This window comes from Scardinius erythrophthalmus (genome assembly GCF_964197995.2).
Source record: "Scardinius erythrophthalmus genome assembly, chromosome: 14".
Taxonomy (NCBI): domain Eukaryota; kingdom Metazoa; phylum Chordata; class Actinopteri; order Cypriniformes; family Leuciscidae; genus Scardinius; species Scardinius erythrophthalmus.
In genome coordinates, this window is record NC_138234.1 from 30,724,041 (window position 1) to 30,745,893 (window position 21,853).

General features: G+C 37.1%; 1 protein-coding gene across 6 annotated transcripts in view; it reads left to right on the forward strand.

Moving 5' to 3' along the window:
* Positions 1-21,853, forward strand: part of grip2b (glutamate receptor interacting protein 2b) — a 113,010-nt gene that overhangs the window by 71,512 nt on the left and 19,645 nt on the right. For all 6 annotated transcript variants that reach the window (XM_081385598.1, XM_081385603.1, XM_081385600.1 and 3 more), the window contains exons 6-14: positions 5-80; positions 1,893-2,038; positions 6,004-6,151; positions 7,050-7,219; positions 14,119-14,259; positions 15,209-15,361; positions 16,765-16,954; positions 19,981-20,126; positions 20,259-20,339. In XM_081385598.1, the coding sequence (XP_081241724.1) occupies positions 5-80; positions 1,893-2,038; positions 6,004-6,151; positions 7,050-7,219; positions 14,119-14,259; positions 15,209-15,361; positions 16,765-16,954; positions 19,981-20,126; positions 20,259-20,339 (1,251 nt within the window). The remainder of the gene's footprint in view (positions 1-4; positions 81-1,892; positions 2,039-6,003; positions 6,152-7,049; positions 7,220-14,118; positions 14,260-15,208; positions 15,362-16,764; positions 16,955-19,980; positions 20,127-20,258; positions 20,340-21,853) is intronic.

Here is a 21,853-nt window from a genome sequence, read left to right on the forward strand (position 1 = left end):
ACAGGTGGATCCCATGAGGACTGGCACAAATCTCGCCCACTGGTGGTCACACATGTCCGACCAGGTGGTCCTGCCGACAGGTAATGCACAACCAAAAAATAAGCTTTGAAGGCACTTTACATTGAGAAAAAACATTTTATTATTATGTTTGTCCTATTCATATAGTAGTCCACGCATAAAGTAAATATATTTCAGTAGTTTGTGTGGATAGAGTAACACTGAATATAATATCTGTCTATAATGTTGTATCTTAATGTTGTGGAAAACTCGGTATTTCAAGATTCATTTTACACAACACATAATCAAAGTTTCTATATGATTATGTAACATAACTTGCAGTGGATGAGTTAGCTTAGTAGGCTAATTGATTAGCATGTCAATGCAGGACAGAATGTTAGCTTAGCAGGCTAATTAGTTAGCATGTTTACTGAAAACATCGAAAGAGACATGTTTAAATTGACCATTAGTTGCTTCATGGGATGACACATAGAATTAAAAATCATTACGTATTTATGAGAAACTGCACAAATCATCAAGCAATATATTAGGATATAAATTTTTTTTTGTCATTGCGGCCATTTTGTAAAATGACACTTTCGATGATTCAATACATTTTAGTAGACAGAGTCATTAGTTAGTTAGTACTTGTACTTAGTATTGGTATTAATAGTATTTGCCAGGTCATGTGATCTCAAAATGGCCGCCATCATGAGGGGCTACCCACTTAGTTTAGAATAAAGCAGCTATTAAAACATATCAGATACTATTCATTTATTGGTGTAAAACTTTTTTTATGCGAACTACATTTAACGAGCAACTGTAGTCATCTTCCAAGTCTGTACACACTTTTTTGCAATTTAACCAAATCCAGAAAGTAGGCCAGAGATTTCTTTCTCATCTTATATGGCTAGTTATTATTCTTAGTTTTAGGATGTTCCATGATTCTCTTTTCAAGCACTTTTCCCTATATATCAGCAACACGCAACCTGCCAAAAGAGAGAAATAAATAAACATGTGTCTTGAGAGAAAATATCATCCATAAGATACCTTTGATGTTAGAAACAAAGACTGCCTTGGCTAACGTGTGGAAATTGTATGCATTGTCTCCCCCCCAGACATTTCATGTGGAAAATTTTGTGCTCTCAAACAGGTCCTCTCTCATGTAGCATTAATCATTAGTGTGGAATATCGAGAGAGTTGTAAAGAAACTCAAAAATTCAACTGTGTTGCAACTAGTCACCATTTTAAGGCATCAACCTTATGCTAACATCAAACTCCATTGGAATCAATTGCAACTTTTTTTATTTATTTTTTATTTATTTAACAAAGTGCACTAAATGCAAAAAAAGAAAAAAAAAAACTTTTGAAAGCTTAAGCACTAGTTAACATGAACTTACAATTGAGAATACTTATAAAGCAATTATTAATTTTAGTTCATGTTAATTGTAACATTTATATTTGTAATTTATATAAATCACATTTATACAAAAGCTCTTTTTTATTTAAAATGTTTTATTTAAAAATGTTTTTTAAAGAAGAATCTCCTGCTCACCAAGGCTGCATTTATTTGATCGGAAATTCAGTAAAAACAGTAATATTGTGAAATATTATTACAATATAAAATAACTTTTTTCTATTTTAATATATTTTAAAATTTACTTTATTTCCGTGATGGAAAAGCAGAATTTTTGTATAACTGTAATACTGTAATTTTTTATTTTATTTTTTTATTTTTGTTTAAAAGAGCAACATATATTTAACTTTCTGAATTAAAGTATTAATTATTATTAATTTTTTTATCTTGTTGACCCTAAACGTTTAAATGTTGCTGCATATGTTATACATTTAATTCGGCAATAAAATGTGAATGTTCCGCATGTGTTCTCCTGCAGAGAAGGGACTCTAAAAGCAGGTGACCGCATCTTAAGCGTGGATGGAGTTGTTTTACACAGTGCCACTCACAGCGAAGCCCTGACTGTACTGACCCAGTGTGGACAAGAAGCCCTTTTCCAGATTGAGTACGATGTCTCCATCATGGGTGAGTTACTTCAATTGCACTTGTTTTATATGTTGACAATGACATGATGAAAATTCCACATGTCCCAGTGGATTAAAATGTTATTAGTTTTGTATGTTGCACTTTAAAAAAGGAAATAAAAAGGAAATATAAAAAGGAAAATAATCTAAAGTTTCTTGCGTTAAAGAGCCCCTATTATGCTTTTTCAGATATTACCTTTCATGCAGTGTGTAATATAGTTGTTTGTGAATGTAAGGTCTGCAAATTTCAAGTGCAGGACAAATAAAGTTGTTGTCTCCCAAAAGAAAACAACAATTCTGAACTGCTTGAAACGAGTCATCAGTAATTCCAGTTTTACTTCCTGCACAAACCTATGTAGGTTTTTAACAAATTTGCATAATGCCATCCTGTGGTCTTAGACCAATCACAACAGACTGAGTCATCTGACCAATCAGAGCAGAGTAAACCAATCACAACAGACTGGGCCATCTGACCTATCAGAGCAGAGTAGACCAATCACAACAGACTGGGCCATCTGACCAATCAGAACAGAGTAGACCAATCACAACAGACTGGGCCATCTGACCTATCAGAGCAGAGTAGACCAATCACAACAGACTGGGCCATCTGACCAATCAGAACAGAGTAGACCAATCACAACAGACTGGGCCATCTGACCAATCAGAGCAGAGTAGACCAATCACAACAGACTGGGCCATTTGACCAATCAGAGCAGAGTAGACCAATCACAACAGACTGGGCCATCTGACCAATCAGAACAGAGTAGACTAATCACAACAGACTGGGCCATCTGACCAATCAGAGCAGAGTAGACCAATCACAACAGACTGAGCCATCTGACCAATCAGAGCAGAGTAGACCAATCACAACAGACTGAGCCATCTGACCTATCAGAGCAGAGTAGACTAATCACAACAGACTGGGCCATCTGACCAATCAGAGCAGAGTAGACCAATCACAACAGACTGGGCCATCTGACCAATCAGAACAGAGTAGACTAATCACAACAGACTGGGTCATCTGACCAATCAGAGCAGAGTAGACCAATCACAACAGACTGAGCCATCTGACCAATCAGAGCAGAGTAGACCAATCACAACAGACTGAGCCATCTGACCTATCAGAGCAGAGTAGACCAATCACAACAGACTGGGCCATCTGACCAATCAGAACAGAGTAGACCAATCACAACAGACTGGGCCATCTGACCAATCAGAGCAGAGTAGACCAATCACAACAGACTGGGTTAACTGACCAATCAGAGCAGAGTAGACCAATCACAACAGACTGGACCATCTGACCTATCCAGGCAGAGTAGACCAATCACAACAGACTGGGCCATCTGACCTATCAGAGCAGAGTAGACCAATCACAACAGACTGGGCCATCTGACCAATCAGAACAGAGTAGACCAATCACAACAGACTGAGCCATCTGACCAATCAGAGCAGAGTAGACCAATCACAACAGACTGGGTTATCTGACCAATCAGAGCAGAGTAGACCAATCACAACAGACTGGGCCATCTGACCAATCAGAACAGAGTAAACCAATCACAAAAGACTGGGTCATCTGACCAATCAGAGCAGAGTAGACCAATCACAACAGACTGGGCCATCTGACCAATCAGAACAGAGTAGACCAATCACAACAGACTGGGCCATCTGACCAATCAGAACAGAGTAGACCAATCACAACAGACTGGGTTAACTGACCAATCAGAGCAGAGTAGACCAATCACAACAGACTGGACCATTTGACCAATCAGAGCAGAGTAGACCAATCACAACAGACTGGACCATCTGACCTATCCAGGCAGAGTAGACCAATCACAACAGACTGGGCCATCTGACCAATCAGAGCAGAGTAGACCAATCACAACAGACTGGGCCATCTGACCAATCAGAACAGAGTAGACCAATCACAACAGACTGAGCCATCTGACCAATCAGAGCAGAGTAGACCAATCACAACAGACTGGGTTATCTGACCAATCAGAGCAGAGTAGACCAATCACAACAGACTGAGCCATCTGACCAATCAGAGCAGAGTAGACCAATCACAACAGACTGAGCCATCTGACCAATCAGAGCAGAGTAGACCAATCACAGACTGGGTTATCTGACCAATCAGAGCAGAGTAGACCAATCACAACAGACTGGGTTATCTGACCAATCAGAACAGAGTAGACCAATCACAACAGACTGAGCCATCTGACCAATCAGAGCAGAGTAGACCAATCACAACAGACTGGGTTATCTGACCAATCAGAGCAGAGTAGACCAATGACTACAGACTGAGCCATCTGACCAATCAGAGCAGAATAGACCAATCACAACAGACTGGGCCATCTGACCTATCAGAGCAGAGTAGACCAATCACAACAGACTGGGCCATCTGACCTATCAGAGCAGAGTAGACCAATCACAACAGACTGGGCCATCTGACCAATCAGAACAGAGTAGACCAATCACAACAGACTGGGCCATCTGACCTATCAGAGCAGAGTAGACCAATCACAACAGACTGGGCCATCTGACCAATCAGAACAGAGTAGACCAATCACAACAGACTGAGCCATCTGACCAATCAGAGCAGAGTAGACCAATCACAACAGACTGGGTTATCTGACCAATCAGAGCAGAGTAGACCAATCACAACAGACTGGGCCATCTGACCAATCAGAACAGAGTAAACCAATCACAAAAGACTGGGTCATCTGACCAATCAGAGCAGAGTAGACCAATCACAACAGACTGGGCCATCTGACCAATCAGAACAGAGTAGACCAATCACAACAGACTGGGCCATCTGACCAATCAGAACAGAGTAGACCAATCACAACAGACTGGGTTAACTGACCAATCAGAGCAGAGTAGACCAATCACAACAGACTGGACCATTTGACCAATCAGAGCAGAGTAGACCAATCACAACAGACTGGACCATCTGACCTATCCAGGCAGAGTAGACCAATCACAACAGACTGGGCCATCTGACCAATCAGAGCAGAGTAGACCAATCACAACAGACTGGGCCATCTGACCAATCAGAACAGAGTAGACCAATCACAACAGACTGAGCCATCTGACCAATCAGAGCAGAGTAGACCAATCACAACAGACTGGGTTATCTGACCAATCAGAGCAGAGTAGACCAATCACAACAGACTGAGCCATCTGACCAATCAGAGCAGAGTAGACCAATCACAACAGACTGAGCCATCTGACCAATCAGAGCAGAGTAGACCAATCACAGACTGGGTTATCTGACCAATCAGAGCAGAGTAGACCAATCACAACAGACTGGGTTATCTGACCAATCAGAACAGAGTAGACCAATCACAACAGACTGAGCCATCTGACCAATCAGAGCAGAGTAGACCAATCACAACAGACTGGGTCATCTGACCAATCAGAGCAGAGTAGATCAATCACAACAGACTTACACTATCAGACACTGTGAGAAGTGAGGTGATGCTGCCATGCATATTATGAGAAAATGAAGGTGTTATGACCTTGGATGAATGTAAATCTATTGTAGGAGACCTTTGAAACTAAATTAGGAACCTTTAAAATAGGATAATAGGAGCACTTTAAGAGAGTGCTTGTCCTTTCGCAGACGTTTTCCAGAAGTACTCTGCCTCTCTCCAGAGAGCTCTGCTCTGTTTAACCATCTTCTCTTGTTGACCTGCGAGAGGCAGAGAAAGAACCCCTTTACTAGGGGTACTAATGCTGTGAAGGCTAACAATTAGCATAACGCCCACTGTTGTTCTCCTCGAAGAGTTAAAAGGATCATATCTTAGAATATAGAGGTTTGAAATAAACTCAGAGCTCAGAACTTCCTGCCCAGTCCAAAACCACTCTTTATTTACTCTAAGCTGCAAGAACGATCCGTTAAGAAACCACAGCTAAACCACACCGTAACAATGCTATCCTTGTTGGTCCTTATCACCTGGCTTCCAGACTCGGTGACCAACGCCTCCGGTCCGCTGCTGGTGGAGATCGCCAAGGCGCCCGGAGCGAGTCTGGGAATTACTCTGACCACTGCCATGCACAGGAACAAACAGGCCATCGTCATCGACAAGATCAAGTCCGCTAGCGTGGTGGACAGGTACACTCTCAATGGGCCTCATTCATCAAACACGAGCTTTCTGTGTAAATTGTGAAACCACTTTTAGTGTTTTTCTTACGTAAATTGTTTGAGAAAAAAATTCTAGCAAGTTAATAGTTCATAATTTTTTTTCAATTATTCTAATTCTTAATTTTTTTAATATTGAACTTACACAACTGTTTTTATTTCTCCTTACCTAATATGAGTAAAATCATCCTTGTGTAAAAACCTTGTTTATAAACCATTCCTCTGTAAATGATTTTTATCTTTTTTTACATAAAATAATATCATTTGCATGAAAATGGTTTCAGAATCAATTTATGTATAATTGAATAATGCATTTTTTTTTTCATTTACATTCTTTGTGAAATATTTCTTCCACAAATGTATACTTTTTACCTAAATTGTTCACAAAGCCAATTTTATGTGAATGTTTTTAAATCTTCCTACATACATTGTTTGTAAAACCATTCTTACATGAAGGATTTTATTTCTTTAAAAAACCTGCAAAACTGATATTATTTATTTTTTATGTAAATTGATCGTAAAACTCGTTTTTACTGTTTTTTCCACAAACAATTTCCACAGAAATTATTCTTCTGTTGAATACAGTTGAACTCAAACAGAAAAATGCGATGGTTATTCTTAATCTCTTATAGTTATTAAGGTGCTTGATACTTCATTGTTTTTGTTTAGCATTAGAATCATAAGACTCATTTTTGGTATGCAGTTTATACAGTATATTACTGTTTCACAACATTTTGAAGACAAGAAGAAACATAATTCGCTATGTATATTGTGACACATTATTGATATGGTGATTTAGATCAGTTTTACTGTTGTCTCTAACACTTCCCACATTTATGACAGTTCTAGCAGTTCTCTGTTTGCCTCTCAGGTCAGGAGCGTTGCATGTGGGTGATCATATTCTGTCTATAGACGGCACCAGCACAGAGCACTGCTCGGTCCTGGAGGCAACGCAGCTGCTGGCCAGCACTTCTGATCAGACCAAACTCGAGATCCTACCCGCACACCAAACACGCCTGCCCGGAAAACCCCAGGACACTGGTGAGAGAAGGGGGGAAAAAATGTGGAATTTGGCGCAGTTTTCCAGACACGGATTAGGCTTAATCAGAGGCGTCTTCAACAGATGGCTAAATCTGATCTTGGAACAGGCCTTAACTGTGTCTGGAGAACTGTCTGTGAATGGGTCAATGACACAACACTTTTTTTAAATCTGTTAATTTATTTGAAAACAAATTATAAATGCAAGTCATACATGTCTTCTATAATATAATAATAATAATAATGTTTTTATTTTCTTTAAAAAAAAAAAATTCTGGAGAAAAATATATTTAATATGATTAAATATTAATAAAAAAAATTAGTTCATAAAAATATTATAAACATTGAGAAACTTTCGTCCATGAAATCAAAATCATGGCGGATTGTAAAATATCATGTGGTACAGCCATGTAATAAAATACAGTGATATTTAACAATTAATAATTCACAATATTTGTTAAAAAACAACTTAAAATGATACGTTGGTGTATAAAAAATGTGTCTTACTTTTTACTTAAGGGTTACACCACATGATATTTTAAGGGTCATTTAATTTGTAATAAAAAAAAAAAAATGTTTTTACTAAAACATAAGAAACCATAAATAGATACATTACATTTCAAAGAACTTGGTACATGGATTGTTAATTATTTTCCCACTTTATCTGAGACAGTCATTGAGCAAATTAATTATTAATATATATTTGATGTGATTAAATATAAATAAAAAGAAATAGTTTATAAAAATATTATAAACATTGCGAAACTTTCGCCCACCAAATCAAAGTCATGACATTTGTAAAAAAATACTTTTACCTTGAAAAATATATATATATATATATATATATATATTTTTTTAATAATGATTAAGATCACAAGTTGTACATTTTTATTATTATTTTTGGTTGGTTGCACAGCATAAGAAAATGTAAAAAAAAAAAAAAAGATCTACGAAAAATGAGAAAAATCTTCAAAACCATAAGAAACCATGAATTAACGAAACGAATACACGAAAAACTTGGTGCAAGTATTTTTAACTATATTTTAAAACATTGCTTTGCTTTCTTTATCCTTGGACAGTCTTATTCGTCATTTAGCAAATCAATTATTATATTTAACCCTTAAATGCATGAATGTCTCACCAATCATTATTCAGGTCTTTAGCGACCCAGAACAATATAAAACACTCCTGATATTAGAGTAACAATTACAGAAGAATATAATAAAGCATATTTTGTTATCTTCTGGAGCTTGGAAGGGTTCAGTTTGAGCAGATGTTTCATACCATCATCACTGTCCTCATCAGAGCTCATTTCCCAGTACATCCAGCATCTGGCTCATATTCGCCATCTCAAACATATTATTAAAACCATTTTCAACCACCTTGAGGTATAAAGGTGAACCGCACTTATTCAGTCATCAAAGATTCAGTAATTTTTGTGCAGAAAAACTGAAATATACTTATTGTATACTAAGAAGGATAATGTCCAACTTTAAAAAAATGAATGAGGAGGAGGTGTTTGTTTAAGGTTTAATTATTATCATGAAAATGTAATGGTGGTTGATCATGGTAATCATTCAAAACCTTCACATTGAACCACAGTGCTTTTTAACAAGGGTTACGGCAACTCTTTCTCTGTTTACTTCAAAGGAGGTCACATCATTTTCTTGCTAATTATAGCGATATACACTTCACATGTATCCTCTTCGGATGCCCAAATGAGGACGAGAAAACGTGGATGCCGAGACTTGCTCTGTCATCTCATCTGCCGTCATCTCATTTAATTAGCTTCTCGCTCTGCTTGATGTCGCCCCACGAGTTTTAGACTGCGGGACAGATTTAATCACGGAGACCCGCTCACCCTAGAAAACCAACAGGCTGCGGCCCGATAATAAACCGAGACGCGGTGGACGAAGACCCAGATTAGTTCTTTTCAGCCCCGTTTATATGCAAATTCAGGAGATGAACAGATGTCCAATGGTGCAGACCACATTGCGTTAAAAGCCTGAATTAGTATACGCTTTTACAGCATGCATGAGATCCTCTGAGAATCTAATCAATAGCGTATTATCATAGAGCGTATGATGTAATTGCAGGACTTTATTGGATGCAACCAATGATTGGTCCAATTATTGACGACGTTGAAACTTCAAACTTGCTACTTCTGGTTCTCCAATCATCCAGAACCGTAGATGCCCATTGATTTCAATCTAGTCCAATTCTTGCCCCACGTTTGCCGCCATGTTTCTGCTGCTCAGCATTTAATTACACCTGCTAAAGCTCCAAGATGGCCACTTGAATTGATACATTGAGTTTATGATGCCAGGACAGCCTTGACGTCCAGATTTTTGGGCACAGGTACAAACGTCCCTAACGGATATGGACAAGTAAAGTGGTTTAGTTTTTCAGCATCTGATCTGACACTATATAGGTCATTCCCTGCCGCGCTGAGAACCCGAGAGAGGAAGTAGAAGGCTATAATGATGGAAAAATATATTTGCGTGTGTGAACCATCAGTCCCGGCATGACTTCAATCAAGAATTGACACCCACTCGCTGGGCCCGTGTCGAAATGTCATAGAAATTTGGGAGAATAAATGGAGTTTGATATTTTACCAAATGACTCCTACTTTTTGAATTCTCATTTTCCATATGCAAATATTATAGCTGACCTTGTTAGGGGAAAAAAATAAAGTATGTCTGGTAACCAGCTCATTTGGGATCGCTGTCTTTGAGATCTTAGATATCCATATTTGGTATATCCAAAGCAACATTGATATTATGTTACATATGGTAGAAGTTAGCCAATCAGATTGACGCTTGTCATTTATTGTGCATTATGATCTGGAAAATTTAGTTTAAAACACATGATAAGACCTTACAAATGTAATATTTGAATTAACATTGGGTCATTTTGAAAAGACAACAAAAAGATTAAATTTAAATGTAATGGGGTGTAGTAAAAATAATCATACACTATAAAATATCTTATTTTTTAAGTTAAGTATTTTCAAGGTAAACGTTTTTCCCCCAAAAAAATATTACACATTTCTGTATCACATTTCATTTAACCTGAACTGACTTTGCCTTGTTACACAAAGTTTAAATTATGATACTTAAAACCTCTCTATGACATAATTTCTTACTTATGTTTTTTTTTTCCCTCCATTATGTTTCCCTACAATTGGTTGCACCACATGATTTGGTGGACACACTTTTTTCCAATATTTACAGTATTTGAACAAACTCAAAGTTAACTTTGAGTTAAGTTTAGGTAATTTTCACATGTATTTTTGATTAAATTTCTAAAATATCCCCAAAATATCTAAAATGAATTTCACTTTAAAGTCATTCTATGTAGGAATTGCATTTTCTATGTATTTTTGAATACATTAATACACTGTAAAAAAAAAAAAAATGTTATGACAACATATGTTTTACATTGCTTTAACTCATCAAAATAAGTAACCTTAACCCAATTTATACAAGATTCAACTCATTTTTAAGTCAGTTTAATGTAATTTAAGTTGAAATTACTTAATCATTCAAGTTGATTGTACTTAAAAACTTTAAGGCAGGAACTTTTTTTTACAGTGTTGATCTGAAGAGAAAAAAAGCGTTATGTCATTGACCCATGATGGTACTGCACATCCTACTTTGGATGGAAGACAGCAACATTTAGAAAGTAGTCTAGATAGTAACAGATTTTTTTAGATTAATCATTTGCATAGTGTGTCTGTATTTTGCAATACAGAAATTAACTACACCGAATCTTATAACAAATTATCCCAAGCCACTGCTAATAACCTCAGCGCCAGTCACCTGCTGGTTCAATTTGTGTTTTAGATAAATGACGTGCTCTTAAAAAAGCAGAATTGTAATCTCCTTACTCGAATTAAGCTCCCGTCACATCAGCCTGTGTGGGAGACTTTACCGTCACCATTCCTGGTGTTCTCAATTCCCACATCAAGAGACAGAGTTGTGTTTCTTCAAGACATAGCAGACGAGCTTAGCATAAGCCACAAGCGAGAGGGATTTAGCTCCCAAACGTTAGAAGATGCTTCATTGGTGCTCACACCAACAGATAGATAGTAGTATTTAACCTGGCTTGTGAAAATCTGTCTGAAAGTGGCATTGATTAGTGTCTCATCACATCCTGTGTGGCAAAAATACAAACATAATGCTAATATGTAGTGTTGCGTGTACAGGAGATGATGGTTGTTTAGTAGCATACTAAAGATTAAAAGTAGTGAGTAGACTTCATTAAAACCTTAATGTGTAACCACACACACAAATACACACATTTCCCCCCAAGCGTTTTAAAGCTTCTTATGGTTTCCTGAGATGGAGGAGGGTACAGCTAAGCTAAGTTAAAGTTAAGTTGATGAATGTCACATATGTGATGGGGTGTTTCACATCATTAATACCCTGCTGGAAAATCCATCTCAAGTTGGTACTGTGTATTGGAACATGTTAGCTGGTTTCTATGGTTCAAAATGGTAAACCATCTTGGACGAACAAACCAGTTGCCTGCTAGCTACCATATCCATAAACTAGCTACCATATCCATAAACACAATTACTAGCTTCAGATGGATTTTCCAGCAGGGAAAATATACTAAGCATGTTAGGTTCATTAATAAGTTCAAATATCTAAATTATTATCTGCAGAAGGTTTGTATTTTATGTATTTTTATATATAGTTATGTATTCTATAGAATACATTTAGAATATGTAGAATACATTTAATGTACTTGTTTCCACTTCAGAGAAAATAGAAAAGATTTAAAATAATAGTAGTCGCAGGTTACTAGAGATAAAAGTGCAATTGTGAGAAGTCACAATTTCTTATGAGATATAGTCAAAATTGCGGGATACACAGTAACAATTACAAGAAATAATGTACAAATGAGCAAAAAAATGAGACATTAAGTCACAGTTACAAGTAGCAATCATGAGATATATTCACAATTACGATGAAGTCACATTTATGAGATATAGTTGCAATTACAATAGTTACATTTATGAGATCAAGTCACAATAACAAGTCACATTTATGAGATATAGTCGCAATTACAATGGTTACATTTATGTGGTATAGTCACAATAACAATAGTCACATTTATGAGATATAGTCACAATTAAAATAGTCACACGTATGAGATATAGTCGCAATTACGATAAAGCCACATTTATGAGATATAGTCACAATAACAAGTCACATTTATGAGATATAGTCGCAATTACAATAGTTACATTTATGAGATAGTCACAATTACAATAAAGTCACATTTATGAGATATAGTCACAATAACAATAGTCACATTTATGAGATATAGTCACAATAATAATAGTCACATTTATGAGATATAGTCACAATTAAAATAGTCACATGTATGAGATATAGTCGCAATTACAATAGTCACATTTATGAGATAGTCACAATAACAAGTTACATTTATGAGATATATTCGCAATTACAATAGTCACATTTATGAGATATAGTCACAATAACAATGGTCACATTTATGAGATATAGTCACAATTAAAATAGTCACATGTATGAGATATAGTCGCAATTACGATAAAGTCACATTTATGAGATATAGTCACAATAACAATAGTCACATTTATAAGATATAGTCACAATTAAAATAGTCACATGTATGAGATATAGTCGCAATTACGATAGTCACATTTATGAGATATAGGGCCCTATTTTAAGGATCTAAGCGCATGGTCCAAAGGGCGCAAGCGCACTTAGGACGTGTCCGAATCCACTTTTGCTAGTTTAACGATGGAAAAAAATGGTCGGCGCAACCAGTGCATGGTCTAAAAGGGTTGACCATATTCTCTTAATGAGTAATGGGTGTGTTTTGGGCTCTACGTGCAATAAACCAATAAGAGTCCCATTCACAAAATAATAAAAAACAAGTCGCAATTATGAGATATATAGTCGCAATTGCGAGAAATAAAGTCCCAATTACAAGAATAGGACTCAGTTATGGGAAATAGTTACAATTATGAAAAAATAAAGTAAAACATTTTAAAATTAAGTTGCAATCATGAGAAAAAAAGGCACAACTACAAGAGAGTCGCAATTACGAGAAATGCTGTCGTAATTTTGATATAGTCGCAGTCATGAGAAATAAAGTCCCAATTACAAGATATAGACCTTATTTACATCAGTGCCATCTTTGGACTTGTGAGGCTGTAATAATTACAATCATAATATTTAGCCTATGTTTTATTAATAATGTTGCCAATTGGTAGGCTTTCGCAGTCTATGGTAATATTAATACTTTTAAAATTTGTTTTTTTCAGCACATTTTTTATTAATTTTGTGTGATAAACAATTGTGATTCTGCATTTGGTCGTCACTTGATGTCCAGAATCTGGGTCCAAAACCACTGCCCTGTAATAAATTACTTGTTCAAGTGTGCTTGATTAATTTCTCAAATAAATTATACTGTCTTTTAAATTCAGTCTTCTGCTACCGTCAGACTTACTGCATTATAAGAGCTTGGAGATACTGCAGTCCTCCAGAACAAATGAGAACAAGCACAAACAGAGGCACTCAATTATACGGCCTGCCTCTAGCAGCAGGACTTCATTAGCCTGTTTGCTAATGAGCTTTCTCATTGTTTTGCATGCACATTCATTTTCCACAGACCAGTATTAGAGACGATAATGCGACTTCAACGGACCCTCAAGACTCCAAATGATGGATTTCAGTGTTCAAATGAGTATTAATGAGAACAATATTTAAAAAACACCACATTGTTGGCGTACATAAAGTTGCATATGTAAAAAAAATGTTTTTTAACCATTTTGTCATTATTTATTCTGAAAAGCATGCAATTCATTTCTCAACTCAATTTAGTCATTCATTTTGTGTGTTTAGTGAAAGTTCAGAAAAGTGACCACCCGCACTGCTGGGACCCCTGTGTGAACTACTGCCATTCTCAACATCCTGGTCACTGCAAGACATCGACATGGACCTCTGCTTCCAGTAACCCATCCAGCTCTCAGGATTACTGCAAATGTAACCACAATAAATCATTTTTAAAGTTACAGTTATCCCCTTTTAAAAATAGTATTTTCAAACGCAGTAAAAATACTGCAAATTTTAAATGGGCATTAAAGTGCGGTCCCACTTATCGTTGTTCTGCGAAATTTTCCGGATGTTATACACTCATTTAAAGTCACCATGGAATCAAAATTGACAATTCTCCTCTTCCTTCTACTGTAGAAAAATAAAGCCAAAATATCCCAGTAACGGTCGTTGCTGATTATGTTGTTCGTAGCTAGAGCCCGACAGCTGACAATCATGACGTTACACCCTGTTTTTATAGCATCAAATAACTAACTAAAACCAAAATTATTGAAAAAACTACCTAAAATGACATAAACTATCTTTGGAAAAACAATTATTTTAAGTGTAATTGGATTTTTTTTTTTTTTGGCTAGCGTCCCATTCTATTAAGTGTTCAAGTTGGTCACGCACCTTGAATTTGCCACATTGACCAAAGGAAAGGTGCTTGGTACATCGCTACACTATTGACAATAGACAATGGACGTTTTTGGAAATGTTGCCAATGTGACAGCACAATTTTGCAGTGTTTTTTGTTTTGTTTTTGCACCAAAACAGTCATAATTTAGTTTTCACATTTTCTTCATGAAATCTCTCTCTCTATCATCCATCTTCTGTTACTTGTGAAATGGCATTACCTTTATATGGAAAATTGTTCTTAACCCAGACATCCAACTCCCAGTGGTTGCCTCAAAATCGAATATAACATCCCCTTAAATAACAAATGCATAGAGGAGTGGATGGATCTGCAAAGACTAGCAAGGGACCAATAGAATATGGATCATTAACCTGCAGTGAGCCACTCAGTCAATTGGACCATTGCCATCTCTTTGATTAATTTTTTTTAAAATACAGTTACACTGCCTGAGTTTCTCTCTGTTTTCCACTCTCTTCTCCTTAGCTTTAGTCTGCACTAACTTCTCTCCGGGGTCCACCACCACATCGGGCATGACCAGCCAGGGTTCCAGCACGCTGCCCCGGGCCGCTCCTCCCATGAGCCCGCGCAACTCCATGCTAAAGAGAAGACAGCGGAAAAAAGAGCACAAGAGCTCCTGTAGGTGACTGGATCGGTTTTAATGTTGTGATATTTTCTGCTTGAAAGGGTCTAAGACAGCATAGTAACTAAATTATATCTTATAAATGACTGATTTGTAATGCTCTAAGTAGGCTTTTAAATGACTTTTCATACAGAATATACACCTGACTGATTCAATTAAAGTTAGCATGTTGCTAAGCTAATTACACAATAGTCTATTAGTGCATTCAAGTCATTTTGGAAAGATCGTTAAGGTTGAACGCATATGAATGCCACCAAAAAATTCGGAATTACAAGTGAAGAAACTGAGCCTCAGAGTTTGCGCCGTGTAAGTAAGAAAACATGGTGGACTCAACTAGCTAAGTTGCATGTACAAAATATGATAGCATATCACAATTACGATAAAATATAGATACAAGCCAGTTTACAACACCTTCATAAATTCAATAAATACTTAAAAAAAGCAAAAACACAACTGATGAGTATTCGTAATTCATCATATTGTATTTAAAAAAATCTTGCTGCTTTTTTTGTAGAAAAGATCTTGCTCAGACCAAACTGGTTTAAGCGCACCTGACACCATAATTACAACCTCCCCCAACTATAAATACAAACTTCCAAGAAGGATTTGAATGCACCATACGCACTGTTAGGCAACATAGCATGCAGATATTGGCTAAATAGTCTGTTTTTAATTAGTTTAACTATTTTTTATGTGTCAATTAAACTTTTTACTTACCTACAAATGTTAGCATATTGCTAAGCTAATGACTCAGAACTCAAGGCACAACTAAGCAATACCTAGTGCACACGATTATTGGGTAAATAATAAATTTTTTAATTAGATTGACCTATTTATCTGTCGATTGAACTTTTAGTTAGATGTTAGCATGTTGCTAAGCTAACAACACAGTAGCCTACTCTAGGCACTGTTATAAACACAGTCTAACTAGTCTACTTGTTATTCAACTGTTTTTATCTATCAGTAAAACAATGTTTACTTGTAGAAATGTTAGCATGTTGCTAAGCTAGCAACAAAAAGCACTAACAACACATCTTGCTTCATTTCTCCATCTTGCATAGATTTTTCACCAGGTTTTGGAAATAGTTTTACTTTTAGGGACCGTTCACACAGAACTTGTTTTTTTTTGCACTCAACTGCGCTGCTTTTCCATTGTTTTGTTTTGTTTGTGCGTGTAAACACCAGCTTGTTCGACCATTGCGTTTGTGTCTTGTGCGTGACCCAGTAGTTCAACTCTTTTTTTAAATGTATCTCTACAACTTGCAGGTTTTTTTTTTTTCATTCCATTTCCTCATGCCTCGTGTTTTTAAATGCAAAAACATGTTCTGTGAATGGTCCCTTAATGGGTTAAGTCCAGTACATTAATGATACTTCTGTGTTGATATTTCTTTCTGTTTAGCCGTGTCTTTAGCCTCAAGTTCTGTGGGCCCTGGTGGTCAGATAGTCCACACAGAGTCCAGTGAGGTCACTCTGAGAGGAGACCCTCTCAATGGTTTTGGGGTTCAGCTACAAGGTGGAATATTTGCGACAGAGACCCTCTCTGCACCCCCTCTTATACGCTTCATCGAGCCGGACAGCTCGGCCGAAAGGTACGTCCCAAACTTTAACTCAACCGTTATATCCATGCTCAATCATGCACATGTAAAAACACTTTTCGGTGCCACAGCAGACTGAGGATCCGTTAAAAATGCAACCAGATCTTGTAAAGAGTTCTATTTTTTTTTTTTTTTTAAAGATTATGCCGTACGACAGAGCAGGCGTACACTGTCTCGGAGAGAGGCGCTTGAAAATGATCAAGCTGGATGTGTGTTGATATTACCTCAGAATCTGGGTCAACACCCGGCAGGAGACTCACACAGCAAAAATCACGCCTTTTATCAGCAACGTTTAAGAAAGAGGCATTAATTTTTAATATATTAAGAGACTGGAATGTGTCACTGTTGCATTTTGTGTTAAAAGGGATGGAAAAGTTTAGGAAGGGTCTCCAAAACTAAACTCTATCCACTGGAAAGAAAAATCACAAAAGAACATCTTCAACATCTCATCTGAACATGCATTTTCTTAGACGGCTTTGATACTAAATGGAGAGCCAATGGATCCTAGCTCGCCGTATGCTTCTCAGATGTTTCTCCTGAAAAAAAACCCCATAATCTCACGTCACAGCTAGAGTTTCAAAAGAGATCTCAGTGATGTCTCAAACAGCTCTTGGATATGCCAAGATATCAAAGTCTTCAGTCAGAAGTTCAAAGAGAGAGCAGATGAGAGCCACTTTCATTTTATAGCTCCAAACTCTTACTGCATGTCAACAATTGTCTCAATTGGGTCTCTTTGTGTTTGTCCAAAGATATTTTGGAGAAACATCTGAGACTGAGTTGCTACATCAGCAGCTTTGTTAACTTTTACTAACATTTTGCTTGTCTCATTTGGGTCTCTTACTATTTGTCCAAAGATATTTTATAAGAAATATCAGAAAATAAGTTTGCTTTGCTAACTTTTAACATTTGGCTAAGTCTAACTCTAATTGCATGCCAACAATTGTCTCACGGTCTCTTTTTATTTATCCAGAAAATCATAACATCCGAAACTAAGTTGCCACAGATGGTCTCAGCTGTTTTGCTATGCTTCAATTTGGTTAACTGTAGCTCTAAATGCTTCTTGCATGTCAAAGATTGTCTCATGGGTCTCTTTTTATTTGTCTACCAGAATGGAGAAAAATCTGAGGCTAAGTTAATAAAAATGTGCCTTCTCAGTTGATTTGTTACTCTTACGTTTGCTAGCATTTTGCTAACTATAGCTCTAAGTTCTTACTGTCTGTCAACAATTGTCTCAGTTGGGTCTCTTTTTATTTGTCCAAAGAGACAAAGGTGCTACATCTGCTGCTTTGCTAACTTTTGCTAGCGTTTGGCGGGCCACAGTTAACTGTTCTCTCTATAACTCTTACTGCATTTCAGCAATGTAGGTATCTTTTCATACAAAGGTGTTATTTCAGCTGCTAACATTTTGCTAACCATAGTTCTAAGTTCTTGTTGTATCAACGATGGTCTTGTTTCTTTTTATTCATCCAAAGGAAGTTTAGTATAAGCATCTGAGACATATGTGCTACATCTGCTGCTTTGCTAACTTTTGCTAGCGTTTGGCTAACTATTGCTCTCTCCAAAACTCTTACTTTATGTCAATAATTTAGGTCTCTGTAGGAATTTTAAGAGAAACATCTGAGACTAAGTTCATACAAAGGTGCTTTTTTAGCTGTTTTGCTAACAATTTGCTGAGTTCATCCACACATTCTCTCTAATGAACCCGACACAAGAAAATGCCTTACCATGACAGAGTCAGCTCTACTTTTATTTGCTGTCACTGGATGAGAACCTAAACAAACCATATATATTCAAACCTGTAAATGTGTCCGTTTCTGTTTGTTTTTGTAGCTCAGTGCGTGAGTCAGTCCCGGTGTGAGATTGTTGTACCATGAAGCGAGTGATCTGATGTGTGTTGAGCTGTATTGTACTGTGGCAGTGTGTGACATTTGTGGTGTTTGGCCTGGAAGTCACTAAATGTCAGGTCAGTTGTTGTCATCCATACATACACGGCTTCCCACAGTGACATTGGGCTTGCATTTAGAGCCATATGAATACAATATGCTTATTGTAAGTCATGCATTTTTGTTGTTCGTGTTTGATAAAATCAACTTTTTATATTGACATTAGTTTTGTACAGTCAGACTTGTGATTATTTGCATGAAGTCTGGTCCACTTTACATCTTATTTTGGCCAAGAACCGCCCTACTGACCTATCGGTAAGCCCCGCCCCCCTTAGTTACTGTTGCTAACTGTCATTTAATGACAGCTGTCAGTGTGAAAACCTTGTCCCAAGATGTTTTTGATACATTTTGGACACAGAAGGACCACCTCTCGTCGAGGAGCATTCATGCAGGACTTAAATATGCCATGGAGAGATATATAAAAGATTTTAAAATAAATACGGTAGGTAACAAGATTAATTTGGAAGCAAGGGTTACAGATCTCAATGCAAGCGGGAAAAGCCTCATGTTACGGTCGTCACGATCGCAGATGAACAACATCCAGGATCAACACTGTTCATGTACCGCAGAGTAAGATTAAATTAATTTACATTTAACCAGTTTAATATGGAAAGGCACTGAATTGTAAATCAGTCTGTACATGAAATGAGCACAGTTAGCTATTTAGGTTTATACGTTAGCATGGACGTTTTCGTCTTGATTGGGATTGGGGTTGAATCCTTAAGGAACCAGGTTACTGCGCCCACATCATTGGATAAATACACAACTTAATCTTAATCTTAGTCTTGTTTGGGTTTAAGAAATGTAATAAAATAAATCCCATTACCATTGTTTTTACATAAAAACCATCAAACCCATGAGTACTTCAGATCTTCCAATGTTTCTCTATGGCGCCGAAACCTAAAGATGTCCGAGTTCCGGTCCCCGTGCAACTGATACTCAACTGCCATTGGCTCGTCTGCATTCGAGGGGAGGGGCTTACCGATAGGTCAATTAAAATCAATCGCTAGATGAAGGAAACAAGAAACCACCAATATTTCTAGAGCTTTTTAGTACTTCTCTCGTTTTGATTGGCAGGTGTGGGCTTCTCCAGGTTGGAGACAGAGTCTTATCCATCAATGGAATTCCTACAGAAGATGGAACGCTGGAAGAGGCCAATCAGCTGCTCCGAGATGCTGCTCTGGCCAATAAGGTCACACTAGAGATTGAGTTTGACGTGGCAGGTTAGTGAGCGTTCCCGTGATTTCCACGGAGAGTCCATAAAACATGAACTTTTTCAGTTTCTATTGGTATTTGATTGAAAATCGGTATTTGTGTTTCAACATAATTTTTTACTTACTTTGCTGTATGGCCAGAATCTGTTGTGCCTAGCAGTGGAACTTTCCATGTGAAGCTGCAGAAGAAAAGAGGAGTGGAGCTGGGCATCACTATCAGTGGTAAGACCTGAATACTCACTCTTGACATCTGGGGATATTCTTCATTTAGTTTGGTCCACATTGGGACCAAATAACTCCTAATTCCTAATAACCGCATAACTCCTTTTTGCTTTCCTGATGTTTTCATTTTCATTCAATGCAAGATTTTAAGATCCCTCTCTCCCTGGCCTATTTTTCCATTCTCCGTTTCACTCTTCAAACTCACAGAGATGTAGTTCAATTTGATATCCCTAAAGACATGGAAAATAAACCCCATACAAATGTTTTGACATCCACTCCAGTCGTCATGTTCTGTGTCGCCAAACACGGATCGTTTTTTCTCATGGAGCGTGTTCATATCCAGGCCACCCGATACGGCACATCCCATCTCGTCCATGTCATGAAGTTATATTAGCTCTGATAAACCGAGCCCCTTCTCTGAGGAAGTGTTTACGCTGCTCTCCCAGGCTTTCCGTGGGCTTGTTTACTCAAGAAGAGCTCTTGCGTCTGTCTGGCTTCTTTCCATCTGACGTTCCTCTGAAGCTTCTTTACACTAAGGGATCATGGGCCGTTACACTTGTATTTTACTTGCACGAGGGTTGATTTGAATCTCAAGCTTCGCCACGTGCACAAGAAGTGTGTCCGTCAGTCAAGGGACTAAAGCAGAAGCACTTCTGACAGATTCAGAGCCTGAAAGTTTAAGTACAATTCTTATCTCGTCCGTCAGACGTCTTAGACATCTTACTGTACTGGGCGTATAGTAATGCGTAAGATGCACTTTGAAGGGATGAATAGAGTTTGAAATAGAGCTGCATGATTCTAGAGAAATTTAGATTCACGATTTCTTTTCAAATAGAGATCACGATTCTCCCGCGATTCTGAACAGACAACAAAACAAAATAACATGTCATGACTCGCTCATAAAGGCCCCACTCATTTCATTACTGGATGAATCAGCTTTTTTGAACGAATCTCTTGAATGAATGATTCAATGACTTATTCATACAATTCACTTGTTTTATTACTGGATGAATCAGCATTTTTTGAACGAAACTCTTTATTGAATGATTCAATGACTCACTCATACACTTGTTTCATTACTGGATGAATCAGCGTTTTTTGAACGAATCTCTTGAATGAATGATTCAGTGACTCACTCATACACTTGTTTCATTACTGGATGAATCAGCGTTTTTTGAACGAATCTCTTGAATGAATGATTCAATGACTCACTCATACACTTGTTTCATTACTAGATGAATCAGCGTTTTTTGAACGAATCTCTTGAATGAATGATTCAATGACTCACTCATACACTTGTTTCATTACTGGATGAATCAGCATTTTTTGAACGAATCTCTTGAATGAATGATTCAATGACTCACTCATACACTTGTTTCATTACTGGATGAATCAGTGTTTTTTGAACGAATCTCTTGAATGATTGATTCAATGACTCACTCATACACTTGTTTCATTACTGGATGATCCAGTGTTTTTTGAATGAATCTCTTGAATGCATGATTCAATGACTC